Raw genomic sequence first — 23,973 nt, 5'->3', positions numbered from 1 at the left:
TTTGGGTGAGAATCAGCTTTTAAACATTGTTAAAATGAGAATTTCTATGCTCTGGTTAATGTCACAGATGAGATGTTTTTCCTTTTGGTTCCTGCAGCTGGTGGAGGTGAAGCTCCAGCACAAGGCCATCTTCAGCGGGCTGGAGAGTGAGCACTGGTGGGTGCTCATCAATGACTTTTACCACGTGTTCTCACCACAGGTAAGAAGCCATCGGAGTAGATTCATGATTTTAATATGAACAGATGTTCTACAGTCTCTTTTTTTCAACCTCATGTCTTTCACTGTTTATAGCTTCCTCCACTGCATTTTGCACGTGCCCGTGCTGTGGCCTACATCACGGTAAGATTATAGATGCACTTAGATTTTAAGGAACCAATTTGGCCGATTCTGAGTTTATTTTCATTATTTTCATGTTTGAATCTCTACAGTCTTCAAAACACCTATGTGAAAGAAATGTATAGCAGTGACATCACAAGGCTACCTGCCTATTTATTTTCAATACAATGTCCTCTGTTCATTCAGTTCATAGGAACGAATATCAGCGAGGCGAAGATCTTCCTGCACACCAAATTAATGAAGTCATCGGTGAAGGATGGTTTCCTGGTAAGTACTTGTTCGTGCCTTCTTTCTGTTAGAGTTTCTCGTGATGTGGGCTTTTTATAAATATGCGCCCTATGCGAGTTTTACACATTTTCTTGTGTATGTGTATTTGCAGAGCACAAAGGTGTCCAGATTATTGAAGGAGGTGTCCATCAACAGGGAGGGCCGTTTCAGGTGCCATCGTTCCCGTGAAGCCCAAACCTTTGAGACATCGGCACCTTTGGTGTTTTTATCTGGACAGCTGCCAGGATTTTAATCAGCCATAAGACACTTCAGATTATTTTCATACATATTTTTATTTTCATTATTAAAGTAATGTTTTCTTAATTCTTATATCTTAACATTTTGTTTGTGTTTCTGTCAGAGAGAATGTGAGTGTGTGAGTGTTTGTGAGTATGTTTTCAGGTGCAGTCACTTGCCATCACTTGCTTATATAGTTCCCAGCTATTGTGAATCTATTATTCCAATAACTCACCCTTGTATTGTTGTCTTATTCTAGCCTTCTGATTGGTTAAGAAGTGTGAGAACCTACATCTCATTGCATCGAGACGATTTGTGTATAAATGCAGGCTTGTGAGCAGATGAAAGTCCGATATGTCGTCCTTCTTTACACCAGAGACAAGCCTCAGACACTAGCCAGGTAGGCACCATGAGAGTTCTACAGACAAGGTATGTTGAGGGATATTTGGGCTGTATTTGAATTGGATAAATCGTCAGTCTTTGGCTTTAACTGGCAAAATACAGAAAACACATGCTACTTCAGAAACACTGATAAGCCATTCACAACACAACAGAGATGTTTATGGAGAACACTCAAAGGGGACAGAGCCGTTCAGACTTTTAAATTCTGTTTAGCACAAACATTCAGCGGTAAAAGTAAGTTAACTTTTTTATTTGAGCAGATTACTACTATCACTGTATCGTAATGGGAATTAGCTGTAGAGTCTAACTGTAAAAGTTTAACTAGTAATAGTTAATAAATTTAAAAATTTATATGAAAACATATGAAAATACCTTACTGTGAACTATTATTGGTTAATATAGGGAAGACAAAGTATGGGAAAGTTCAGTTTCATATATTTTAATAGATCAGGTATTGGCTAAAATTAATCAGATTTAGTTCCAATCCTTTGTTTTTATTTTGAGCTCTGTTCTACTCTGCTGTCATAGAGGAGCCATTATCCTCTACGAACATTATCACTAATGACAACACTAATGCAGCAGTGAGGAGTCTGCAGTTTCAAAGCGGAAAAATAAAGCTTGTAATATCTGCAGCATCAGTGTTTCCACTGTGCACAAAGGAACAGTTTGGTGAAGAATCAAATAAACCCACTTTCCTACTTAACATAGTAGTCAATCAGCCAACACATGTTTGGAGTCCAGGTTATAACAAATACTAGAACTCAGTAGTCACCCAAACAGCCGAGATCATTTGTGTGAAAATGCACCCTCAAAACTTCTCACAACCTGCTCAAACTGTGTTCCATAACTATATACTAAATTCACTCCTGCAGTTTTAACCCAGGAATTGCAACCGGCTGTATAAGACTAATATACATATACATATTACATAATATATATGTAATAAGACTATCATGGAAATGCATGGAAATGTGCTTCCATGACTACAAAAATAATTTCAAAGAAATAACAGAAATTCTCAGATGTTTTTTGCTTGTGTCATCAGCTGAAACTGATGCATGTTTCGATGGTCACCTACAAATATGTATTTTCACATATCTTACATATAGATAGATCAGGAGAATCTACATAGACAATGTACATTTGCACACAAACACAATACTAATTTACATTGGTTAGGAAATTAAACATATATTTTTCTACACTGCCACCACTATTACACTCGTCCTTGTGTCTCTCTTTGCCTACATAGTTTTATAAGATGTTTGCACTGAATGCTTCATAGAAAACATATTGATTGTTTCATTGTAGTTTATTTTATCTGACTTTTTGGTTGTGATGGTTTTGTGTGTTCACAAATACAGTAATATAACATCCATAACCTTCACTGAAGGTGACAAACTCAAGACATTTCAAGTCTGGAGAGCCTTAAAGTTGCACATAACTCACAACAGAATGCATTCAGCTAATGTAGCTTATTGAATAATATTCTCATACATGCAAACACATGTATTTTTTCTTTTTTCTAAGTCACAAGAAACATGTGTTACAAATGTTTAGACAGCAAAGAATCTAAAAACAGTTTCATCCATATCTCACTCCAAAGGAGAGGAAAGTACCATATTAAAGAATGTCACAGACATTTTACACTGATGAGTTCAGATTTAAACTTTAAACAGAAACAATTCTTACACAGTGAGAGAAAGAAGAGCAAAAGCTTGCACTGTTTGAAAGCAGATTTCAAACAACCTGCAAAATGCAGAGACTATAAACCCAATATGAGTTTAGTTTATCCATTTAAACAAAGATATTCTGATTACATAGTAAGTTTTTAAAGTTTCCCAAAATGGAAACATTTCCTCATGTTTTCATACAATGAAAGTAAATTCAGAGGAATTACATTCCTACAAACTTAGTGGATGTCAGTCTCAGAGTGACATGTTAAAGTGAGTATGTAATGGTAAAGGGTCCACAGGGCTCTAGCAGGGTCTCCAGAGTAATCTAGAGGCTGGAGTCTCCACTTTGCTTCTGATGTGGCAGACTGGAGAGCTCAGCTGCAGGACACTTGTGCTTTTCTCCATGGAAGGCTGCATGGTGAGGAAGTGGCTCAGCAGTCTTCTCTGGGACGGAGTCTGCACTCCACACTGAGACGGGAAGCTGACGGCCTCCTGCACACACCTGCTGTAGCCTTCACTGGCTGCAGTGGAGCAAATAGAATGTTGTGGGACTATTGCTGCTGCTGCTGCTGTGTCAGGAAATGAATTGTCATCTCCAGGATGTCGGCTTTCTCCTGTCTGGAATCAGGCTGCTGCTTCAGGAATTCTCGGCCCAGAGAGGCTTGAGCTTCTCAATGCTGCTGTTGATGCGTTCCCTACGCATCTTCTCCACTATTGGCTTCCTCAGCTAGAGAGAGAGAAAAGAAATATTTGTTTAATTACACTGATCAACCTTCTATGTTTAAATGCAGATAGAATATAGAAATGAAGTGCATGAGATATACAGGTTAGTATATTTACCTTGTTTGTAAGTGGAAGATGCTGTTTGGAGGAGATGAGAGCTGCTGATTGTAGGAGTCATGGCTGTGAGTCTTCTGTTGAGCTCTCTGTGAGGAGAAGATGTGAGCTGTGCTGAGTTCTCTCTCTCTCTCCCTCCTCTATTTATACTCTCCAATCTCCATATGAATGTGTGAGGTTTGGCTTTGCTGGAGGTTCTCACAGTCTGCAGTCAATGAAGTGTGTATTACTCAGGAAACAATGAGTGCAGCTCTGGGCAGCAGGTGGAGTGTCTCTTTAAAGGGCTGGGAACCAATCGCACGGTGCTCTGTGAATGTGGGAAAGCAGTGACCTCATAAAGTGATTTGAGTAGCTGTTTGGTTCTTAATTCCACCTGATAATAAAAGGGCTGAATCTCTGTGCTAGACACAATTCAAAGCATACTTTACAGAATTGCTTATTATATACAATCTAATCTTGAGAACGTTCATGAATGGAAATGGAGAGATGAATGAGCATGTTTTGGAAATCAGTTCTCAGGTTAAGGACTTACAACACATTCAGGTTAGCTGGTTAAGGTGATCCTGTCATATTGTGTGTTTAGGATCTTTGTGAATTTCTAAAGGGGAATTCCACAGATTTTCCAAAATTTCTGCTAATTTAGTGGTTGAGATGTACACAAAGTCTTTCATGGTGGTTTGATGCGAAATGGTTAATTATAGTGGTTGTTGGAACCAGGCATCACAATGTCTACAACACAAATATGACCAATACAAAAGTTTGGAATCATATTTCAAGAATACTGTGAACACAATACTGTGAATAAAATGATGAAAAAAATACTATATTTATGTGTATTAAATATTTGGCCGCTGAACTTTTGAAATAAGATTTAACATAACTGAATTCTTGCTGTTATACAGTTTTCTGAGTCTTTTTAGAATCTTTACCCAGCGTTCTGGACACATCTAAAATTTCTTCATTTTTATTTACAGCTTTCTAGTGTCCTACTAAATATTTAAGAGTTGCACATGACTAACATATTAGTATCATTTTATACATTTATCCACCACCAAATATGCCAAATATATTATTAAAAACATACTACATACTCTATATTCCAGAGTCATGTGCAAAAATATGAACACCCCCTGTCAAATGTTTTCATTTTTATTTAATATTTTGTTCATTTTAAACAAATTTTATTTTCCATCTGAAGCCACCAGTAAACCTACATGTATCTTCTGAGTTTTAATGTGTAATGTTGATGATGTAACAATAGTGGTAAATCTGAAAAAATAAGGGCTATTTTTCCTTATAGTGCCCTGTATGTACATTGTAAACATGAATTTTTCAGATCAAAAGTATTATAACTATGTAGTAACTATGTCTCAGGCATCAGGCAGTGTATCTATAACCAGTTCACGTAATAAATTTCTGTGAGGTTTTAATGCTTTATTAAATGCTTCAGATGTCTGGTTCCTGTCACCACCACTGTAATAATGTGAAGATTCTGACTTGGTAAGTTTCTCTAGAAAGAAATATTTAACATCAGGCCACTCTGAATAACTTGGTGTAAATCTTACCTATTTAATTATGAAGAAATTTATAAAAAAAATCAGTGAACCTCCCCTATTAAGGTGATCCATTTCATTCCTTTCTTGAATTATTACAAAATCCAGCAGAACTGTCTTTTGTCATTTCACTTTTTGATGTGGTCATCTCAGAGGGTGAAGCCAAAGCTTTTGAGTGGGATTCTCTTTTCAAGTTTAGAAGGTCAGAGTTGCACACTTTTGCCCTCTCAGCACGCTCACACTATACGCTTTGGCCATTTAAGTGTCCCTTTGGCCACACACATACACACAGCTGTCTGGCCTGCTATGTAGCCCTCATTCACACACTCCTGTTTCAGCATAGAGAACGTGGGAGCGGCGCTGCAGCAAAGCTTCCCACACGTCTGGATGAATGACATCGAGACTAAGGACAAAGGAAGTGTGGCCTGATACACAAAGCCCCGCCATCCCACACTGCCAAGCCCGCCATCTGGATAGGTCTGTTCGGTTGCCTCCCATAGACTACACTATCTGAGCTCCATGTGTGGGATTGAGATCATCTAACATCATGAGAGCAGGATAGTAGCAAGATAAGTTACCAGTATAGACATATTTTACAACTAGCCAATGTTTTCAAATGTCTTTATTACAGTAACGTGATAAGTGATCATTTGGATATTTCTAATGCTGTTAAAAAGTTGGGTAACATAAATAAGACTTCAAAATTTTATCAGTCATTGTAAGTTGAAAATTTTGGCTAGTCTTCAAAAATATAACATTTCCTTTTTGCATACTTCATAATATGTGTTATTGTTATACACTACTGTTCAAAAGTTTGGAATCATATTTCAAGAATACTGTGAACACAAAGTAGATTAAATGATGAAAGAAATACTGTAATATATATTAAATATTTGGCCACAGAAATTTTGAAATAAGATTTAACACAACTGAATTCTTGCTGTTGTACAGTTTTCTTTTTAGAATCTTTAGCCAGCATTGAGGACACATCTAAAATTTCTTCATTTATACTTACAATTTCCTGATGTCCTACTAAAGATATAAAACCTGTGATGTTGCACAGGACTAACACGTTAGTATCATTTAATACATTTACCTGCAACCAAACATGCCAAATATATTATTAAAAATGTTGATACCAAACTTTTTAACAGTAATTCCAAAGGCTTGAATGCTAGTGGACATACTCTATAATCTAGAGTCATGTGCAATAATATAAACAACCCCTGTCAAAGTTTTAATTTTTGTTCAATATGAAAATGTGGCCTTATGTGGCCTTTTTATTTTAAACAAAATAACATTAAGTATAAAATGTGCCATGACCTCTGTACAGGCCACATCTTCTGTGTTTTTGTCCCATATTCAGCAACTGAACAGTAACTGTGGTGCATTAAAATGTGTTCTCTGGACAAGAGATTTACACATTTTCACTTAGAAAATCAACAAAAATGCAATTTTACCAGAGGCGCCCAAACTTTTATATACGACTGTATTTATGTTGCTGGTAGCTCCTGGGCAGATGTTTGACTGCACTTTCCCACAGCATTTCACTGGCAAAGGACGACATGAATTACATCGGTGTCAATTCACAACAGTGAAAGCTGCATTTCTTAACAATGACTCTATCACTTGATTGACAGGGGGTACGAAAACTGCTCCCTCCCACCTGCTTATATAGTTCTTAGCTATTGTGAACCTATTATTCCAATAACTCACTCTTGTATCGTTGTCTTATTCTAGCCTTCTGATTGGCTAAGAAGTGTGAGAACCTGCATCTCATTACATGGAGACGATTTGTGTATAAATGCCGGCTTGCGAGCAGATGAAAGTCAGATACGTCCTCCTTCTTCACACCAGAGACCAGCCTAAGACACTGGCCAGCCAAGCACCATGAGAGATCTACAGACAAGGTAAGTTGAGGAATATTTGGGCTGAATTTGAATTGGATGAATCGTCAGTCTTTGGTTTTAACTGGATATTTCTGTCAGCAGTGTTTGTTTTCACTGCACTGCTTATCTCTAAATGTAGGACTTTGCATTGATGTTAAATGTGAGATATAGAGCTCTCCTCTGGTGAACTTGGTGAGATGTAATCCTGATGTAGATTGACACTCATGTTGATGCTCTCTTGTTTGTCAGGTGCAAGCTCATGAGCCTGGAGAGGAAGTGCACTGATGGTGTGGAGCGCCTCAGGACTGTTCTGGAGACTCAGCTGCACAATGGCATTTCTCACACAGACTTATGGGGGAAGACTGTCTCATTCTTCACCCCGAAAAAGGCCCCAATCTTCCATGATGGTTACTCCAAGTACTCAAGAGAAACACTCCGCTTCTTCCCAGCTCCAGCTGAAGATGTGGCCCCACTGTGCTTCCAGCAATGATTTGCCTTATGGACTGAAAACAGACATGATGATCAAACATCTCCAGCAGTGCTGGTCTACACTCTGGACACTTGAAATATGCTTGATATGTATAGTTTTGCTCTTAGGTGGCAAAGTGTTTCTAGCTTAACTGCATGTGAAAAGTCTTTTGTAAAGACAAAGTTCTATTTTTTATAATCCCCCCTTAAGGGGTTTAATTTGTCCACAAATGGACATTGGAAATGACCGATGTTAATAAGCAGCTAATGCTTTAGTATACTATGAAGAGAAAATGGCTGTTTAACAAATACATGGAACATGTAAATGTTGAGCAGCAGGTTTGAATGAAAGCCATATTCCTTTGTACAAAGGAGCCATTAGTATGCGGCCCATGCAAAAGCCTATATTATGATTGAATGCTTCAGCATTATTCAGCTTGGAAAATATTTGCATTCATATATTAGATTGTTTAAATGTTTATATGTATGAGTGTTTTCTAATAAAACCCCTGTTTTCTTGTCTCAACAGCATTTTGTACTCATTTTTAATATTCTTTTTGCATCTAGGTTTTTGCGACTGTCTTAGTAAATGCTTTAATAAATGGCTGATGAGCTGAAGTGGCTGTATTAAAGCAGTGAAAACACGAAACATCAAATTAGACAGAAATTAGACAGAAACTATTAGAAACTATTCGGCTACATTAGCTTTAGGAGATTGTAAAAAAAAAAAAAAGATTTCAAATCATTGAATCAGTACAACTTTGCTTTATGGAACTAGACTCTGCATAGGCTCAATACACAGAAGCAGAATCTGTCAAATTGCAGTGTTGTGCTGTACTGCCATCTAGAGGACAAAATATCCACAAATTTTAATATCAGAAATTCAGTATTTTAGTATGTGAGATTTCAGGTCTCATTAGCAAGAATTCAGTTAATTTTCCCCATTAATTTTAATATCAGGAAAAAAAACTTTCACTCGTATGAATTTATTCAACTTTGGAAACGAAAACTTTTTACATAAAAAAAATAATTTGTAGTACTACATTTTGAATACGAGTTTATTTCGTACCAGTAAAAAATGAATTGTTTCATCTAAAAATTTTGTTGCTACATGCAAGTAAAACTTTTCTTTCATGCAAGACTTGCACACATACCTACAGATACTCAAAGTGTTAACAGACTATCTGGTGAAACTCAATAGTCTTAGGGTTAGGTTTTTTTGTTGAAGTTCACGTTAGTTTTAGGCCCATATCCTACAGTTTTCTTGTCTTTTTTTCCCTGAGCCAGTCTTACATAATTTATAATATATATATATATATATATATATATATATATATATATATGTGTGTGTGTGTGTGTGTGTGTGTGTGTGTGTGTGTGTGTGTGTGTGTGTGTGTTTATGTATATCACTGTTGTCAGAAGAAAACCTCGTAACTCCTCAATGGTAACTTTACAGGACGGACAAGGAAAAAATATATTTTACTTTTAATGTAAGTTCAGTGGAACCAGACTTTTTGCCAAGTTATTTTGGAGCATTTCTTTTGGTCCATTCATGAAATTTACACACAATGTAAACGGAACCAGATATTTTCAAATTATGTCAAAAATTAAAAACGACAAAATGGAGATACAAGGTTTTCTTCTGACAGCAGCGATATGTATACATATAAATATATGAAAATGAATTAGGAAAACCTATCATTTCCTCCTGATGAGAAGTGAAATCTTACAAACTAAAATATAATTTAGAAATGTTAGAACTTAATGTAAAATTAATTTTTCACTAATATTAAAAATATTTTTACTTGTCTAAATAGATTTCTGATAATTGGCTTGCCATATATTGTCATTGCTGTATTACTTCACTGATCTTACAGTAAGTGCAGCTATAGACTGAAATTCAGGTTATACCATTTTTATCATTACTATTTCTGTAGGTTTAACGATGAGCCTCTTTAAGCCTTTGCCTGTTAGAATGGCACTGTATACAGGAAATCTGAGCTTGTTTGAAAAAGTATATAATGACATCAACCGTTTTTAGTAATATCAAACCCAAAAGACCACCCTCTGATGCTTATTGCTAAAAGAACAAGCCATTAGCATTACAACACTGTTCAACAGTAATGGTGATGCTCAGCTCTGTTTATTGATGGATAAATAATTAATTGTGTGAATTGTTGTGTTAAATTCTGGTGTTTTTGAATCAGTGTGGGATATTGCATTTTGAATTTGCATAGATATTGTTTGGTCAACATGCATAATTTATGTTAATATCAAGCAACTCATCAAGTGCTCTAAAATATGAGTACAGAGTCAATTACATAGGAGTTTATCCTGGATATAAAACATATAAGGCAAAGTATTTATTGACTCATATTCAACAGCTTCCTGGGTTTGTTCTTGGAGATATAGGGTTACTTCATTATGGGGTCTGCACACCTCTTCTGACCACTAGCTCCACACTATTCCTGGCACCCACCCTCCATAACACGGAGGCATTCCAAGTTATTACATTTTTATGTGGCTGGGTTTCAGTAGCATATAAACCCCCCGAGACTTGAGAGTGAACGCCAGTTTCATCATCTGGTACAGAGAAGCCTACAGACGCTGTATGAAAGCATGGTACAGTTTGAGAGGACAGTGTTTTGAGTACTTAGATGAAAGTAAGAGCTTTTCAAAAAGGAATATGACATAAAATAAAAAAAAAACATTTTACTTTGAAAGACTGTTGATACAATACAAACAACAGAAAAGAGTGACAATCAAACAGCGTGATCAGCTACAGTGTATGACATTTACAGAAGTTAGATATTACATACAGTCTTATGAGTTTTATGCAAAGGTTTAAACACCCTCAGCCAAATTACACTATGTTGTTCTAAAAAACATTCTCTACAAGGAACAAACCTAAAAACGGTATATAAAATGTAAAATGTGCCATAACTTTTGCACTAATCACATTTTATGTTTTTCCCCAGTGTGTTAAATTCAGCAAATTTATAGTAATTGTGCATTAAAATGTATGTTCTTGTGTAGATGTGTTCACTTACATCATTTAGAAAATCAACAGAACATGTCATTTGACCAGAGCACCAAAACTTTTGTATGCGTCTGTACCTGAAATTAAAGGTGCAGTTTGTAAGATTTAGTGGCACCTAGTGGTGAGGGTGCTTTTTGCAACCAACTAAACACCCCTCCCTCACCCCTCCCTTTCAAGCATGTAAGTAGAACCTATGGTTGCCATCATGTTTTCGGTTCTTTAACGACAGAAATTCACTCTACCTTGCTTTTTCTTGTGCTAAATAATAGGTATGATCCTCCATTTGTCAAAATTTAGGTTCTAAAACTTCTCACAATACAAAATAGTTAGCTAGCACCCACAGTAACAACTAATTTGTTGCCTCTTCAGCGTAAAAACACTAAAATCATTCTCTAAAGCCAGTGTTTGGTTTGTTTGTTCTGGTCTACTGTAGAAACATGAGGGCACAACATGGCGGCCTCTGTTGGAAGTGGATCCGCTCCCTATGTAGATATGAAGGGTTCATCCTAAGCTAACAAAACCACAATCATACACCAGTGAAAACAATGTTTTGAATACTACATTCGATTTTTGAGAATAGAGCCCCCTAAATCTTACATACTGCACCTTTAAATCATATTGACATACTGACGTATAAACAATGGCAGCATAATATCAGGAAAATGCATCATGCAGACAAATATATCATGAAACTGCCTTAATGAACTTAATTAGGAATTTAACAAAGCGAACACAGCAATATGAAACGAAGAGTGTTCTGAACAGGTGTACCTCCAGGTGATGCCAGAGGAGAGACAGCCCTGAACCAGCCTAAATGCCAGCCCGGGTAGTGATTTGAATACCTCTTTCAGACTGGAGAGTGCCTCGGTGTGGCCAGTGACAGACCTGCACATATGGTAACATACATAGAAAATACAGAACAGTTAGTGTGTGTTGCGCTGGTCTGAGTGGATCAGCAGTGCTGCTGGAGTTTTTAAACACCTCAGTGTCACTGCTGGACTGAGAATAGTCCACCAACCAAAAATATCCAGCCAACAGCGTCCTGTGGGCCGTGTCCTGTGACCACTGATGAAGGACTAGAGGACGCAAACGCAAACTGTGCAGCAGCAGATGAGCTATCGTCTCTGACTTTACATCTACAAGGTGGACTGACAAGGTAGGAGTGTCTAATAGAGTGGACAGTGAGTGGACACAGTGTTCAAAAACTCCAGCAGCACTGCTGTGTCTGATCCACTCAGACCAGTGCAACACACATTAACACACCACCCCCACGTCAGTGTCACTGCAGCGCTGAGAATGATCCACCATCCAAATAATACCTGCTCTGTGAGGGTCCATGGGGGTCCTGACCACTGAAGAACAGGGTAAAAGGGGGCTAACAAAGTATACAGAGAAACAGATGGACTACAGTCTGTAATTGTAGAACTGCAAAGCGCACCTATATAGTAAGTGGAGCTGATAAAATGACCTATGAACGCAGAAACAAGGAGGTGGTCATAATGTTATCCCTGATCAGTGTATCTTTCACATTGTTACAAAGACGTTTACATTCACTGGCCACTTACACTCACTGCCAATGCCATTATGTGTGCTGAGAATGATCCACCTCCAACATCTGCTCAGTGCTGGTCCTGTGGGAGTCTTTACCACTGATGATAAACAGGGTAAGGAAAGACTAACAAATTACATAAAGAAAGAGATGAACTACAATCTGTAATTAACTATAAAGTGCACCTTGGGTCAGCATATGGTAAGAGAACCTGATAAAATCAAGTATAAGTGTAGGTGGAACTAATAAAGTGGACAGTGAGTGTAGACGTAGCCTACCAAAATTTTTTTGAAAGAAAATCATAATGAGCTGTTGATCTCAATTCAGTTAAAAAAAAAAATGAAATGGCTTCATTTGTATTTTGTTGGCATTTTTTTGTACATTCTGGATAGCCGTTTGTCTGACTAAAGAGCTCTTTGCATCATTAAAGGGTTCTTCAGATGGATGGAGAATGTGCTCTATACAGAACCTTTTTGCAAAGGGTTCTACATTGCACTAAAAAGAGTTCTTCTATTTTTACCTGCTTATCATAGTAACAGCAGATGAACCCTTTTTGGTGCTGTATAGAACCATTTCTTCACTAAAAAACCGTTGAAGAACCGTGTTTAAGAGTGCAGTGTTGGCTCGCAGCTCCTCTGCGTTAGGATTCCTCCAATAAGCTTTTCGCAAGTGTGAGTCCGAGCCAATCCAAGCGCAGTTTGGGGACAAAGGGGCGGGGCTTTCTGAATACGGGCGGGAAAAAAAACCAGCACCTTCTAGTATTTGCCACATCTGTGCTGCTGAAATGGCACTTAGGCGACTTTGAACCTCAAGGCAGTGAAACTCCTGTCAGCACAGAACCGGAGAGCAAACAGGTAATACACCGCCTGACTTTTCACTGATTTCGAAAAAAAAAACTGTTTTTTATATTTGGCTGAAAGTTGTGTTAAGGAAGAGGGCAGTTTAATATGATACTGGTTTGGGTTTTTAAACAGGACTCAGTAGCCGACTTCAGATGAACCCGTGTTACTGCAGAAATTAGCTTCTGTGTCTTGAACTCATAGCCGGGCGAAATGGAAAAGAGTTTCTATCGTTATTATTTCCGCAGACAAAAGCATAATAAATGGATTTTTAAATCTTTAACGCGTGAAGAAAATGACTCTTACATCGTTCCCTCAGTGCCAAAGGCATAACTGAATGAAACAGGATGATGAAACCTGCTAAAACAGTTCATTTGCAGTTGTACGTACAGTCAGTCATGGGCAGTGTGTGTTCATTAAGTAGAGCAAGACGGTCTGTAGAAGTTCAGTGTTCTGATAAATTAGCATAATGAAGAGCTCAGAGTGCTGCTTAAAAAGTAGCCTCGGGATACTGAGATGAACCATAGATCCTTGGTCAAAAGATTTTTAACAATTAAATGCAAAAAGACATGATCATCCACTAAAGCGGCATAGAGAGGTCAGCTAATCTTCTCTAGTGGTCAGTAAAAATCCTGACTCCAGCTAGATTTGAAGAATTAGTGGGGTACTCTGGCTTGACTGGTGGGACTGAGGAGTAATTCATTTTCAGGTATGTTGAGGGGTCACTGTGACTTGCTTTAGAGGCCTTGGGCTATTAACCCTTCTTCAGCAACAGAAACAAATGTTATGTGATGAAATATTAACAAGGATGGGTTAGTTATGTGTGTTTTGTGGGTCAGTTGTGTTTTTTGTCTCTTTATCATAAACTATGACGTATACACTGACCAGCCACTTCATTAGGAACACCTCCTTGTATCTATACTCTGTGTTCATTCTGTCAGGTCCACTTACATATAGGTGCACTTTGTTGTTGTACAATTGCAGAGTGTAGTCCATCTGTTTCTCTGCATCATTTTTCGCCCGTTCTTCAATGATCAGAACCCCCACAGGACCACCACAGAGCAGGCATTATTTGGGTGGTGGATCATTCTCAGCACTGCAGTAACACTGACGTGGGGGTGGTGTGTTAATGTATGTTGCGCTGGTGCGAGTGGATCAGACACAGCAGTGCTGCTGGAGTTTTTAGACACTGTGTCCACTCACTGTCCACTCTATTAGACACTACTACCTTCTTGGTCCACCTTGTAGTTTGTGTTAGTCATCTTCTAGTCCTCCATCACTGGTCATAGGACGCTGTTGGCTGGATATTTTTGGTTGGTGGACTATTCTCAGTCCAGCAGTGACAATGAGGTGTTTAAACACTCCAGCAGCACTGCTGTGTCTGATCCACTCACACCAGCACAACACACACTAACACACCACCACCATATCAGTGTCACTGCAGTGCTGAGAATGACCCACCACTCAAATAATACCTGCTCTGTGGTGGTCCTGTGGGGGTCCTGACTATTGAGGAACAGGGTGAAAGCGGGAAGCAAAGTGTGTAGATTAACAGATGGACTACAGTCTGTAATTGTAATTGCACTACAGAGTGCACCTGTATGGTAAGTGGGGCTGATAACATGGACTAACAGTGTAGACATAAAAAAGCTGTTTATGTGCTAAATTTGACATATTGAGGAAAAAATAAATAAAAATAGAACCTAAAATTTGGCCTGTGCAAAAGTTATAGCATTTTTTATAGTATATTTTTTATATTTCCCATTAAATTCACCAAGCAAATACAGTTAGATAGAAAAACGTGCATTGAAATTTGCAGAAAATGTCATATTCTCTGTGAAGGATGTGTTATTTTAACTGAAAAATTAACAAAATGTGTAATTTGATTAGGGGTGTTCAGACTTTTGCGTATGCTGACATACAGTGGAAAACACATTTTCTGATAAAATAACTAAACACTTTGTTTAATAAAAGTAGTATTAATCATAATGATAAATCATTGATATTTCTTGCAAGTGTAAAGCCCACTCCCGAATTTTTCAACATGGTCTATAATGCGTTTTGTAGTGAAACCCTTCATATATATCAAAGTCTCTTTGAAACATATTCTAGCATAAGACATCGCGTCAACCTTGAATGTATTAATATTTAATTACTGTTGCACAACGTTTTTTAAAAAAAGAGAAGGAAAAGAAGACAGATCGAAGTCTGTAAGCCTGACCTGATTAAATCTCAAGATTATAAAAAAATTCTGACATTTAGAGCTGCTTTGCATCTTTTTGGATCTGTGGGTTTTGAGTGCAGGATTTGTTAAATCTTTGGTGTGACAGGACATGAAAGCAAACTTAGCGTGGTTAATTAGCCAGCAGCTACATACATCCCCAAAGTGTGAGTAATCCATTTTTTGCTGGGGTAAAATCCCTCGGCTCAGATCAGTTCTTCATCCCCATCTCAAAGATGCTTACAAAAGTGCATCCATTCAAAGGAGCTTACACGTCTGTGTCTTGTCTGTCTTTTATATTTGTGATCAAATGTCAAATACAAAAACAAAATAACCAAGTGTCCTGAGACAATCAGCAGAAACACTAAGCTACCCAGAAAAGCTCTCGCCTTGTTCTGTCTGTTGACAAAATCAAAGTCGAGTGCGCTACTGCAAGTCTTTGTGGGTTTTTGGCTTTACTGCTAATGAATGTGCGACAAGTGCACAAAGAGGAAACTCTAACATGGTAAAATATCTGTCTTGAGCATTTTGGGGCTATTTTAATCTCCATTTCTCAGTATGTAGCACTTCAGAGCTGAAGGCAGTGAAAGCTATTAAAACGATGAGAGCAGATAGTTTTTGGTAGCTCTGGAAGCAAGCAAGTCATCAACACACACATAAAGAGCCTTTTATGGGCCAGAAGAGTCTAAATGTCTGACAGTGTCACTGACCACAGTGTTACACTGACATGGCTTATAAAAGCAGAATCTCTGCTATTCTGTATTAGCCTGAAGTGTGTTCTGCACTATTGCTTTCATTAATGTTAAATGTCATTATTTATGCTGGATAACTCCACTGAATCTTCAAACTCCGCATTTAGTCGCAATATGGATCTGGAAAAACAGATAAACTGCCACAGGAGTATCCTGGCAGTAGTGGTGTAACAATACACAAAATTCTGAATTCAATTTGATACAGTACAGTGGTTTTATCTGGCATTTATTTAGCACATTTTTGATACAGATATAATCAGCAGTGGTGGAAAATGTACCTTCTGTTAATATGTTAATATGTTAATGTTTCTATTTTTAGTTTATTACATTTATGCAGTGGTGACTATTAGAGCTAGGCCTTCAAACTGGACCGTTAATGTGAAAAGTGGGTCAAGCAGGACTGTAATACAATTGCAGAGTTTAAAAACAAGCATATTTTTTTTTGAAAATAAAATTAGCCAAAAATTGCAGACATGTATCTTAGTTCTCAGAAATCATTAGGCCTTTTCTAAAGATGTAGAAGGACCTGGAGTTTCTTTTATCCAGTCTGACAGTTTAATCATATTACAGAGGTAGGTGAACGTAGCGTATAGCATAGTGTTTTTGCCTGGGCGCAGGTGGAGGGTCCCAGTATTACCCATTACAAACTAGACTAACCACATTATTAATAACCATAATGTTAATACAGAGTTCAACATTATAAAAGGACAACCCCATTTCCAAAAAAAGGAAGCTGTGCAAAATGTAACTAAAAACAGACTGCAATGAGGTGCAAATCATTTAAACCCTATATTTAATTGAAAATAGTTCAAAGACCATATATAAAATGTTGTAATTTAGAAATTTTATTGTATTTTGAAAAATATGCACCCATTTTGAATTTGATGTCAACAACATGTTTCAAAAAAGTTGGGACGGAGGCATGTTTACCACTGTGCTGCATCACTTCTACTTTTAACAACACTCTGTAAGCATTTGGGAACTGAGGAGACACTGCTGTAGTTTTGAAAGTGAAGTGTTTCTCCATTCTTGCTTGACATAGGATTTTAGCTGCTCAACAGTTCATGGTGTCCTTTGTCATATTTTTCATTTCATAATGTGGCAAATGTTTTTAATTGGTGACAGGTCTGGACTGTAGTCAGGCCGGTTTAGCACCAGGACTCTTTTACTACACAGCTATGCTGTTGTGTTATGTGCAGCATGTGGTTTGGCACTGTCTTGCTGAAATAATCAAGGCCTTCCCTGAAAAAGACGTCATCTGGATGGCAGCATATTTTGCTCCAAAACCTGTATATATTGTTCCGCATTTATGGTGCATTCACAGATGTGCAAGTCACCCATGCCATGGGCAGTAATTCACCTCTGGCTGCTGGCTTTTAACTGTGCGCTGATAACAAGCCGGATGGTCTCTCTCCTCTTTAGCCCAGAGGACGTGGTGTCCATGATTTCCAAAAAGAATTTCAAACTTTGTTTCATCTGACCACAGGACACTTTTACACTTCATCTTAGTTAACCTTAAATGAGCTTGGGCCCAGAGAAGGTGGCGGCGGCGTTTCTAAATCCTGTTTGTACATGGTTTCTTCTTTGCATGGTAGAGTTTTAACTTGCGTTTGTGGATGCAGCGATGGACTGTATTCACAGACAATGATTTCCCTGAGCCAATGCAGTGATTTCCGCTACAGAATCATGTCTGTTTTTAATGCAATGCCGCCTGAACACGACCAGCCAATATTGGTTTTCAATCTTGTCCAGAGATTATACAGAGATTTCTCTGGTTTCTCTGAATCTTTTAATGATATTATGTACTGTAGATGATGAAATCCCAAAGTTCTTTGCTATTTTGAGAAACGTTCTTTTGAATTGTTGCACAATTGATTTTGCCCCCTTGAATTGACCCCTCCCCATCTTCACTTCTGAAAGACTTACCCTCTTCAATCTATTCTATTGTAACGAACAGGTAGAATAGGTTGGATTTAATAAGTGATTTTTATTTGTTGTAAAAATTGATCACATCCTGTATTTACCATTGTCTTCTGATTATTAGTGATCTGAGATGTTTTATTTCTTTCTCATACTCAGGATGGCATCATCTTCTTTTGGATCCGGTCTTCTCTTTGCCATGGTCGTAGTGACGCATGTTATTGAGGCCAGCACTAAACTGATCATGAAAAGTACAAGTGACCAATCCTCTGGAAGTCCTAACACCCTATCATCCCTCAGCTCAGAGGAACTGGGGCATGGGCTTCAGAGAAGACTGGGTGGGTACAAGGAGGGACTGAATGCAGTGCAGCTGAGTGACAGGCCTTGCCATGTTGTTATTCAGACGCAGTATGATAGGCCTGAGCTGGAGGGCCTTAGCCCTGTGCGTGTAGAGATGGGTCCAGGAGACAAAAGGAAAAGAGCTGGTCAAAGAAAGAGACATTTTCCAGGACTTGGATGCTCAGAGCTTGAAGGGAAAAATTTGTCTCCTGACAGTGAGATCATGGCTAACAGCAAGAGTCATCAGTCTGGATACAGGGAGTTTGAAAAGCATAGGACTAAGGCTCTGAATGGCAGAGGTAAGTATCAAACAAACTTTTGGTGTAGCTATACACTCTCTGGCCACTTTATAAGAAACATATACCTCCTCTGGTGATGTCACAGCCATCTGTGGGTGGGTGTCCTTTGAGGGCATAACTGGCTTCACTCTCCCTTGGTGGGTAGGATGGTCTTCCCTTTCCCTGCATCACTCAGCGTGATGTTAGCCATCGCAGGCATCTGTTAGCTGATGTACCAGGCAATAGCTGATGTAACAGGCATTTAATGAGGTTCGAGGCAGAGAGGATTTATGAAGTGAGAGCCGCCATTGTCATATGGTTTTGGCGAGAGGCAGGGGGACTCATTCCCCTTTTATGCAGACAACAGAGACTCAAGTCCTGTTCATATCAGAAGGTAAATTCTGACAATTTCATTGAACTTTAGGGATTATTTTAATTTCTTAAAGAATTACAGCCAACTTGTGGTCATTTTTATGATTGATAGGGTCTTGGGACTATTTTGAGCCCAAACACGCCTTTTCTGATGATCCGATTTTAAGAAAAGACAGTTTTATTGATGGGGAGGGGTGACGTGATTTAGGCAGATAGGAACTGTATCTTGAATAGGCATGCACTTGGTTTACTTGGTTTACTTTATATACCATCTTTTCTCGGAGAAAGCATGTGCTAGCCTTCGGTCTCCCAGCTTGGTAGCATTATGTGATAGTGGGAGACCTAACTATCGGGTGGGTTGTGACCATAACTAAATTCGAGAGAAAATTAAACACACAAAATACAAAGACATCTACCTTTTTTCGATACACTTTGCTGATAGTTACAGACTATAGCCAATCTGTAGCAAAGCAACAAAATGATCCATTCTCTAGCTGTTTATTTCCAATCTGAATTAATAAAGTGGACACTGAGTTTATTTATTTTAAAAAGCTTCATCAGTTCTCTAAGTCTGATATTTATGCCATCAGAACCTGAGCTTGCAATCAAAGAACAGAAGGTTTCAGTAGAGCAGAGTCTCGGAAAGCCCACCTTTTCCCCCATGCTGACTGAAACCAGCTCTGGCACCTCCATATCTTCAGTATCTTCAGTAACCACTGAAGAACAATCTCCTCTCTCTCTTCTCTCCAACAAACCACAGGTAACTATGTCCTCCCTGATTAAACGATTCTTATTTTTGTATCCCAAGAGCTGCCGTGCAGACGACAGACCTGGAGGTGAGCTAGGTTACAATGTCATTATATGATCAGTAATGATGGCTTCATATGATTAAATTGCCTGGATAATGGCCAAATAAAACACCCAAAGGGTGCACTTACTGTGTTTTCAGGCCTCTCAAGTCCATTTGGAAAGTGGTCAGCCCATCTCACTGGTGATCACTCAGTTTTATGACCTTATTTTTAGTTCTCAGAAGATGAATTTTGTACCAGTTTTGAGAAGTTTAGTTTTCCCTTGATTCCAACCGAAGCACATATGTGGGTACTGAAGGGGGTTACTATTATAAAGGCAAAAACATTGGTAAATTTATGTAAATCAGCCTGGCTGCAATGCTTTGCTGAGCTGTTTGTATGTGTCCTACAGGGAGGGGGTGATGTAGCTAAGGATGTTGTATCTATCCTTGGCATGACATTGTCTGACCGAGCTGATTATGAGGCTGTGAAACCTGCAGAAACACAGCAGCCCTCTAAAAAGAAAGGTAAGATTGGCCCACTAAAAATATCCAGTCCAAAGACTGTTCCAATTATATATTTTAAAAATGTCCTGTGTGTTTTACAGGCAGGCAGTATACAAAGAGGTCCAGCAGTGAGAAGAAGACGATGACTTCTAAAGAAGCCGTGAGCTGTGATCATCATTTGGACTGTGTGCCAGGTCTCAGTGTCTCCTTTTTGTGTTCTATTTTGATAAAAATCTTTAGCATTGTGTACTACATGTACTGCTGCTGATACTACACTCTTAAAAATAAAGGTACCAGAAAGGATTCTTTGCCTGAGGCCTTAAAAAATTAGGAATGCACTTATATGGGATTTGTGGGCCTATGATGCAGATATGATATTTTTCATATACATATCTGCCCAATGGTAGAAATTAGGACTAAATTCATTTTGATCAGCACTACATTACAAGTAGCATTACAGAGAAATGTAAGATTTATTTCTGTTGGGTCACAAATGCGGTAAATAAACAAAAGACAGATATGTTAGCACAGTAGCCCAGCATTGCCTAAATTGCCGCATAGATATCAACCACTAGAGACAGTCAACATTATATTCACAGCCTACACACTGTATAAATTCACTGATAACCATGTAGCTCATATCCAGTTTGCATTTTCTTTACTGTGATTTATTTCTCTGGAAATCGAATCACTTCATACAGACATAGAAATGTATTTTTCCTTTATTTGACAGTTAAGGTTAACAGCTGAACAGCCCTTCACACAGTTAAAGCAGAGCCAAGCTGTGTTCTCTGATGAACTGACAGAGCAAAAAGTGTAGTATCGTCTGCAAGGTGAGATCAAGGAGCAGATGTATCCTCACTAATGCGTTGTGCACTCCAGACGTAGGAGCTTTAATGTTTTCCACAATCAAACCGAAACACGGTTACACAGCCCAGCACTGTGTAAATTGTGGTGAGTGATTCATGAGGTGATGTCTGTTTTATCGGCATCATTCTGATCAGATTACTTTTCAGACTAGTAAATCTTAACAAAACAGAAAGTGAAAACATGACGGAATTATTAGCCAGCCTTTATTAGGAACCTATATTACACTAGATTTCCTGTTTCACAGCCTTATATAGTCGTTTACCTCCAAAATCAGAAAAAAACTATTTTTATACAAGTAAATTCTATGGGCTGACACCTATGACATCATCAAATATCAGTTTAAAATATCGGTTAAATCTGATGCTGATATTTTTAAGCTTATATCTGCTAATATGATTGTGATATCACTGCGCATTCTTAAGAATAACCATTTTTGGTTCCTTCATTAACTGTAGCAGGAGCTGGTAAAGAACCTAAAGGTTTTTCACAATCACACATCTCATTTACAAACTTGGTTCTATAGAGAATTAACACAAATTACTCAAAGAACCCTTGTGGCACCTTTTGTTAAGAGTGCAGGGTAACGTTTTAGTGACTGATTGTGAGTTTTATAATGTAGGTTCCTGCTGCAACCTCAGAAAACACACATGCGACCCTCATAATCGAGGCCTCAATAACAAGTGCTATGATGACTGTATGTGTGAAGAAGGTACGTATTTCATTAAATTAAGTCATTACTAAATCTAATAAGTGATTATCCAAAATAACATATATATGGTCTTTTTATTAACTATAAACCCTAGTGTCACTTATTAGATACATTTATGTTTTTGCAGGTCTCCGCTGCTTCTCTAAGTTTCACCACCATCATCAAAACGTTATCCGAAAAAAGGGACGTTGTGTTGATCCAGAGTATATAAACACTGGCCATAGGGCATTCACTGCCGTCTGAAAGAAAACTTTTTCTGGCTTGAACTTCCCGTGCTTTTCCTGTGATTTACCATGTCCTTACTGTGAGTAATAGGACATTTTGATGTACACATTCTTAAGTTTTTGGTTGGTCTTGTCATATAATTAAAAACAATATATTTTTATTGAATGTCATTGAGGTTTAGAATACACAACCTGTGATTTATTAAATTCTTTTGATGAACCTTAGAACCTGTAAAAGAAAAAATGATAATATTTCAGTCAACAAATTACTGTTGTTAAAATTGTGTTTTATGTGTACCACAGTTTTTTACCCTTTTTACACATCTGAAATGATATCCCCTTTTCTTCACATTTTAAACACATTTTCAAATATTCAAACTAAATTAATCAAAATGATGTTCTTGTCTTTGCATATTAATTAAACTTGAAAACAGGCAAACCCGTTGAGTCACTATAACTATTACTATAAGCTAGACATTAGTACAAGCTATTCATAACATTGGTCAAATCCATGTAAAACATTTGCAGAAGAAAAAAAAATGCAACTTTTATTTATGCAGACAATCATGCAAGTTCATTCTGTCCCACATGCACAGCTTCCATGCTGCCCACTTTTTAAAATACAGTTTTGCCCTCCAAACCAAAATTTGTTTTAATAATTTCAAACGATGGCCCAGAAAAATAAGACAGGGAATTTAAGTTATGTATTGCCTGTAGCATACATGCTACATTAAATTTTGTCAGCAATATCATGACAAAAAAAACAGCCCAAAGCACAACGACTGCCTTAATAATCTAATAGCTTACTAAATTAAATTAATTCTGTTACTGTTGTGGTTGGTGAGCTACAAGTCTGTGTTCCGCCCACAAAGGCTCTCATAGAGAGTTTGAAAATGCTACAATAATTTCCCTCCTGCACTCTGATTGGTTAGTAGTATTTCTTTCTGATTGGCTAGTAAAACACGGTTCTGTGTTCTTATCAGAGCCACCTCCAGTTTAAGCTATTGTAGTTAAACATGACTGCAAGCGCTAGAGGGCACCTGCGACCAAGTCCTCAATGAATAGGAGTGAAAGGAGCCAAACAGATAGAAATAAACAATTCTACATGTTTCTAGCCATTCATATGGGAACCTCCTTTAGTTTTGTAAAGTAGAAGGATGTATTTCGTTATAAAATCAAAGAAAACTTTCCCCTATCTTTATGTTTTCCTATAACAAACAGGTTTTTTGGATGTAGGGCGCTAGCATTACTGCTACTGAGTGCTGACAAGGTCACTGACAGTAAAACAACAGATTAGTTAAAATATCATATACTGTTCTGTGTTTTATGCATTTTGTCTAAAAAAAAAATTAAGCATTTACAAACTGATTTCGCTCAAAAGCTCCATAGTAGTCCATTGACTTTGGACCCACTAGTGTTTAAAAAACCTGAAAGACATTATTCAGTGGCAGTTCTCCTCACTACACATTGTCTGGTAGTATGTTGTTGCTCTGATTGGCTGCTAGTATTTTCCCTCCCTCCTTCTAATTCACTTGTATGCCCATATTGCCTATAGGCATTTTCCCTCGTGCTCTAGTTGCCTACTAGTATTTTCTTTTTAATTCTCATTTGCAATTAGTATTGACCCTCTTGCATTCTGATTCGCTGGTGGTATTTACCCCTTCTATGCCCAGATAGTCTAGGGAATTTGTTTCAAATGTTCAAATCTGTTGCACAGAAAAATATGAATAATAATATAGGTAATTTGATGAGAGCACTTGAAGAAATAGTTGGGGGACTTACTTTTAAAGTGTCAGTCTTTGACATTGTGCATAATATTGTAGCGTGTTTAAGAAATGTTTACATGTTAGTTCTAGGTTTAGCGTGTATTTACTGGTTTCTCAACACTGTAATTGAACCCA

The 23,973-nt window shown here is 37.8% G+C and overlaps 1 protein-coding gene and 1 pseudogene across 1 annotated transcript; one reads left to right on the top strand and one right to left on the bottom strand.

Moving 5' to 3' along the window:
* Positions 1-3,162: 3,162 nt before the first annotated feature.
* Positions 3,163-5,706, bottom strand: LOC118822328 (annotated as a pseudogene).
* A 12,440-nt stretch (positions 5,707-18,146) lies between these two features.
* On the top strand, positions 18,147-22,091 carry si:dkey-1c11.1 (draxin-B). The gene is made up of 7 exons (XM_036591304.1): positions 18,147-18,467; positions 18,546-18,624; positions 19,566-19,684; positions 20,176-20,290; positions 20,371-20,463; positions 21,759-21,848; positions 21,976-22,091. The coding sequence occupies exons 1-7, from the start codon at positions 18,147-18,149 to the stop codon at positions 22,089-22,091; spliced, it is 933 nt and encodes a 310-aa protein (XP_036447197.1).
* The last annotated feature ends 1,882 nt before the right edge of the window (positions 22,092-23,973 follow it).

Source organism: Colossoma macropomum, unplaced genomic scaffold (assembly GCF_904425465.1).
Source record: "Colossoma macropomum unplaced genomic scaffold, Colossoma_macropomum, whole genome shotgun sequence".
NCBI lineage: Eukaryota > Metazoa > Chordata > Actinopteri > Characiformes > Serrasalmidae > Colossoma > Colossoma macropomum.
Note: the sequence above shows the minus strand (reverse complement) of the source record. Positions and strands in the feature narration are given on the sequence as shown.

Bases quoted from the DNA above. Each gene is read 5' to 3' on its own strand.
- si:dkey-1c11.1 (XM_036591304.1), top strand. From the start codon at position 18,147: ATGGCATCATCTTCTTTTGGATCCGGTCTTCTCTTTGCCATGGTCGTA. The intron at 19,685-20,175 runs GTAACCACTGAA...TGTGTCCTACAG, and splicing joins CCATATCTTCAGTATCTTCA to GGAGGGGGTGATGTAGCTAA. The intron at 20,464-21,758 runs GTCTCAGTGTCT...TTTATAATGTAG, and splicing joins TCATTTGGACTGTGTGCCAG to GTTCCTGCTGCAACCTCAGA.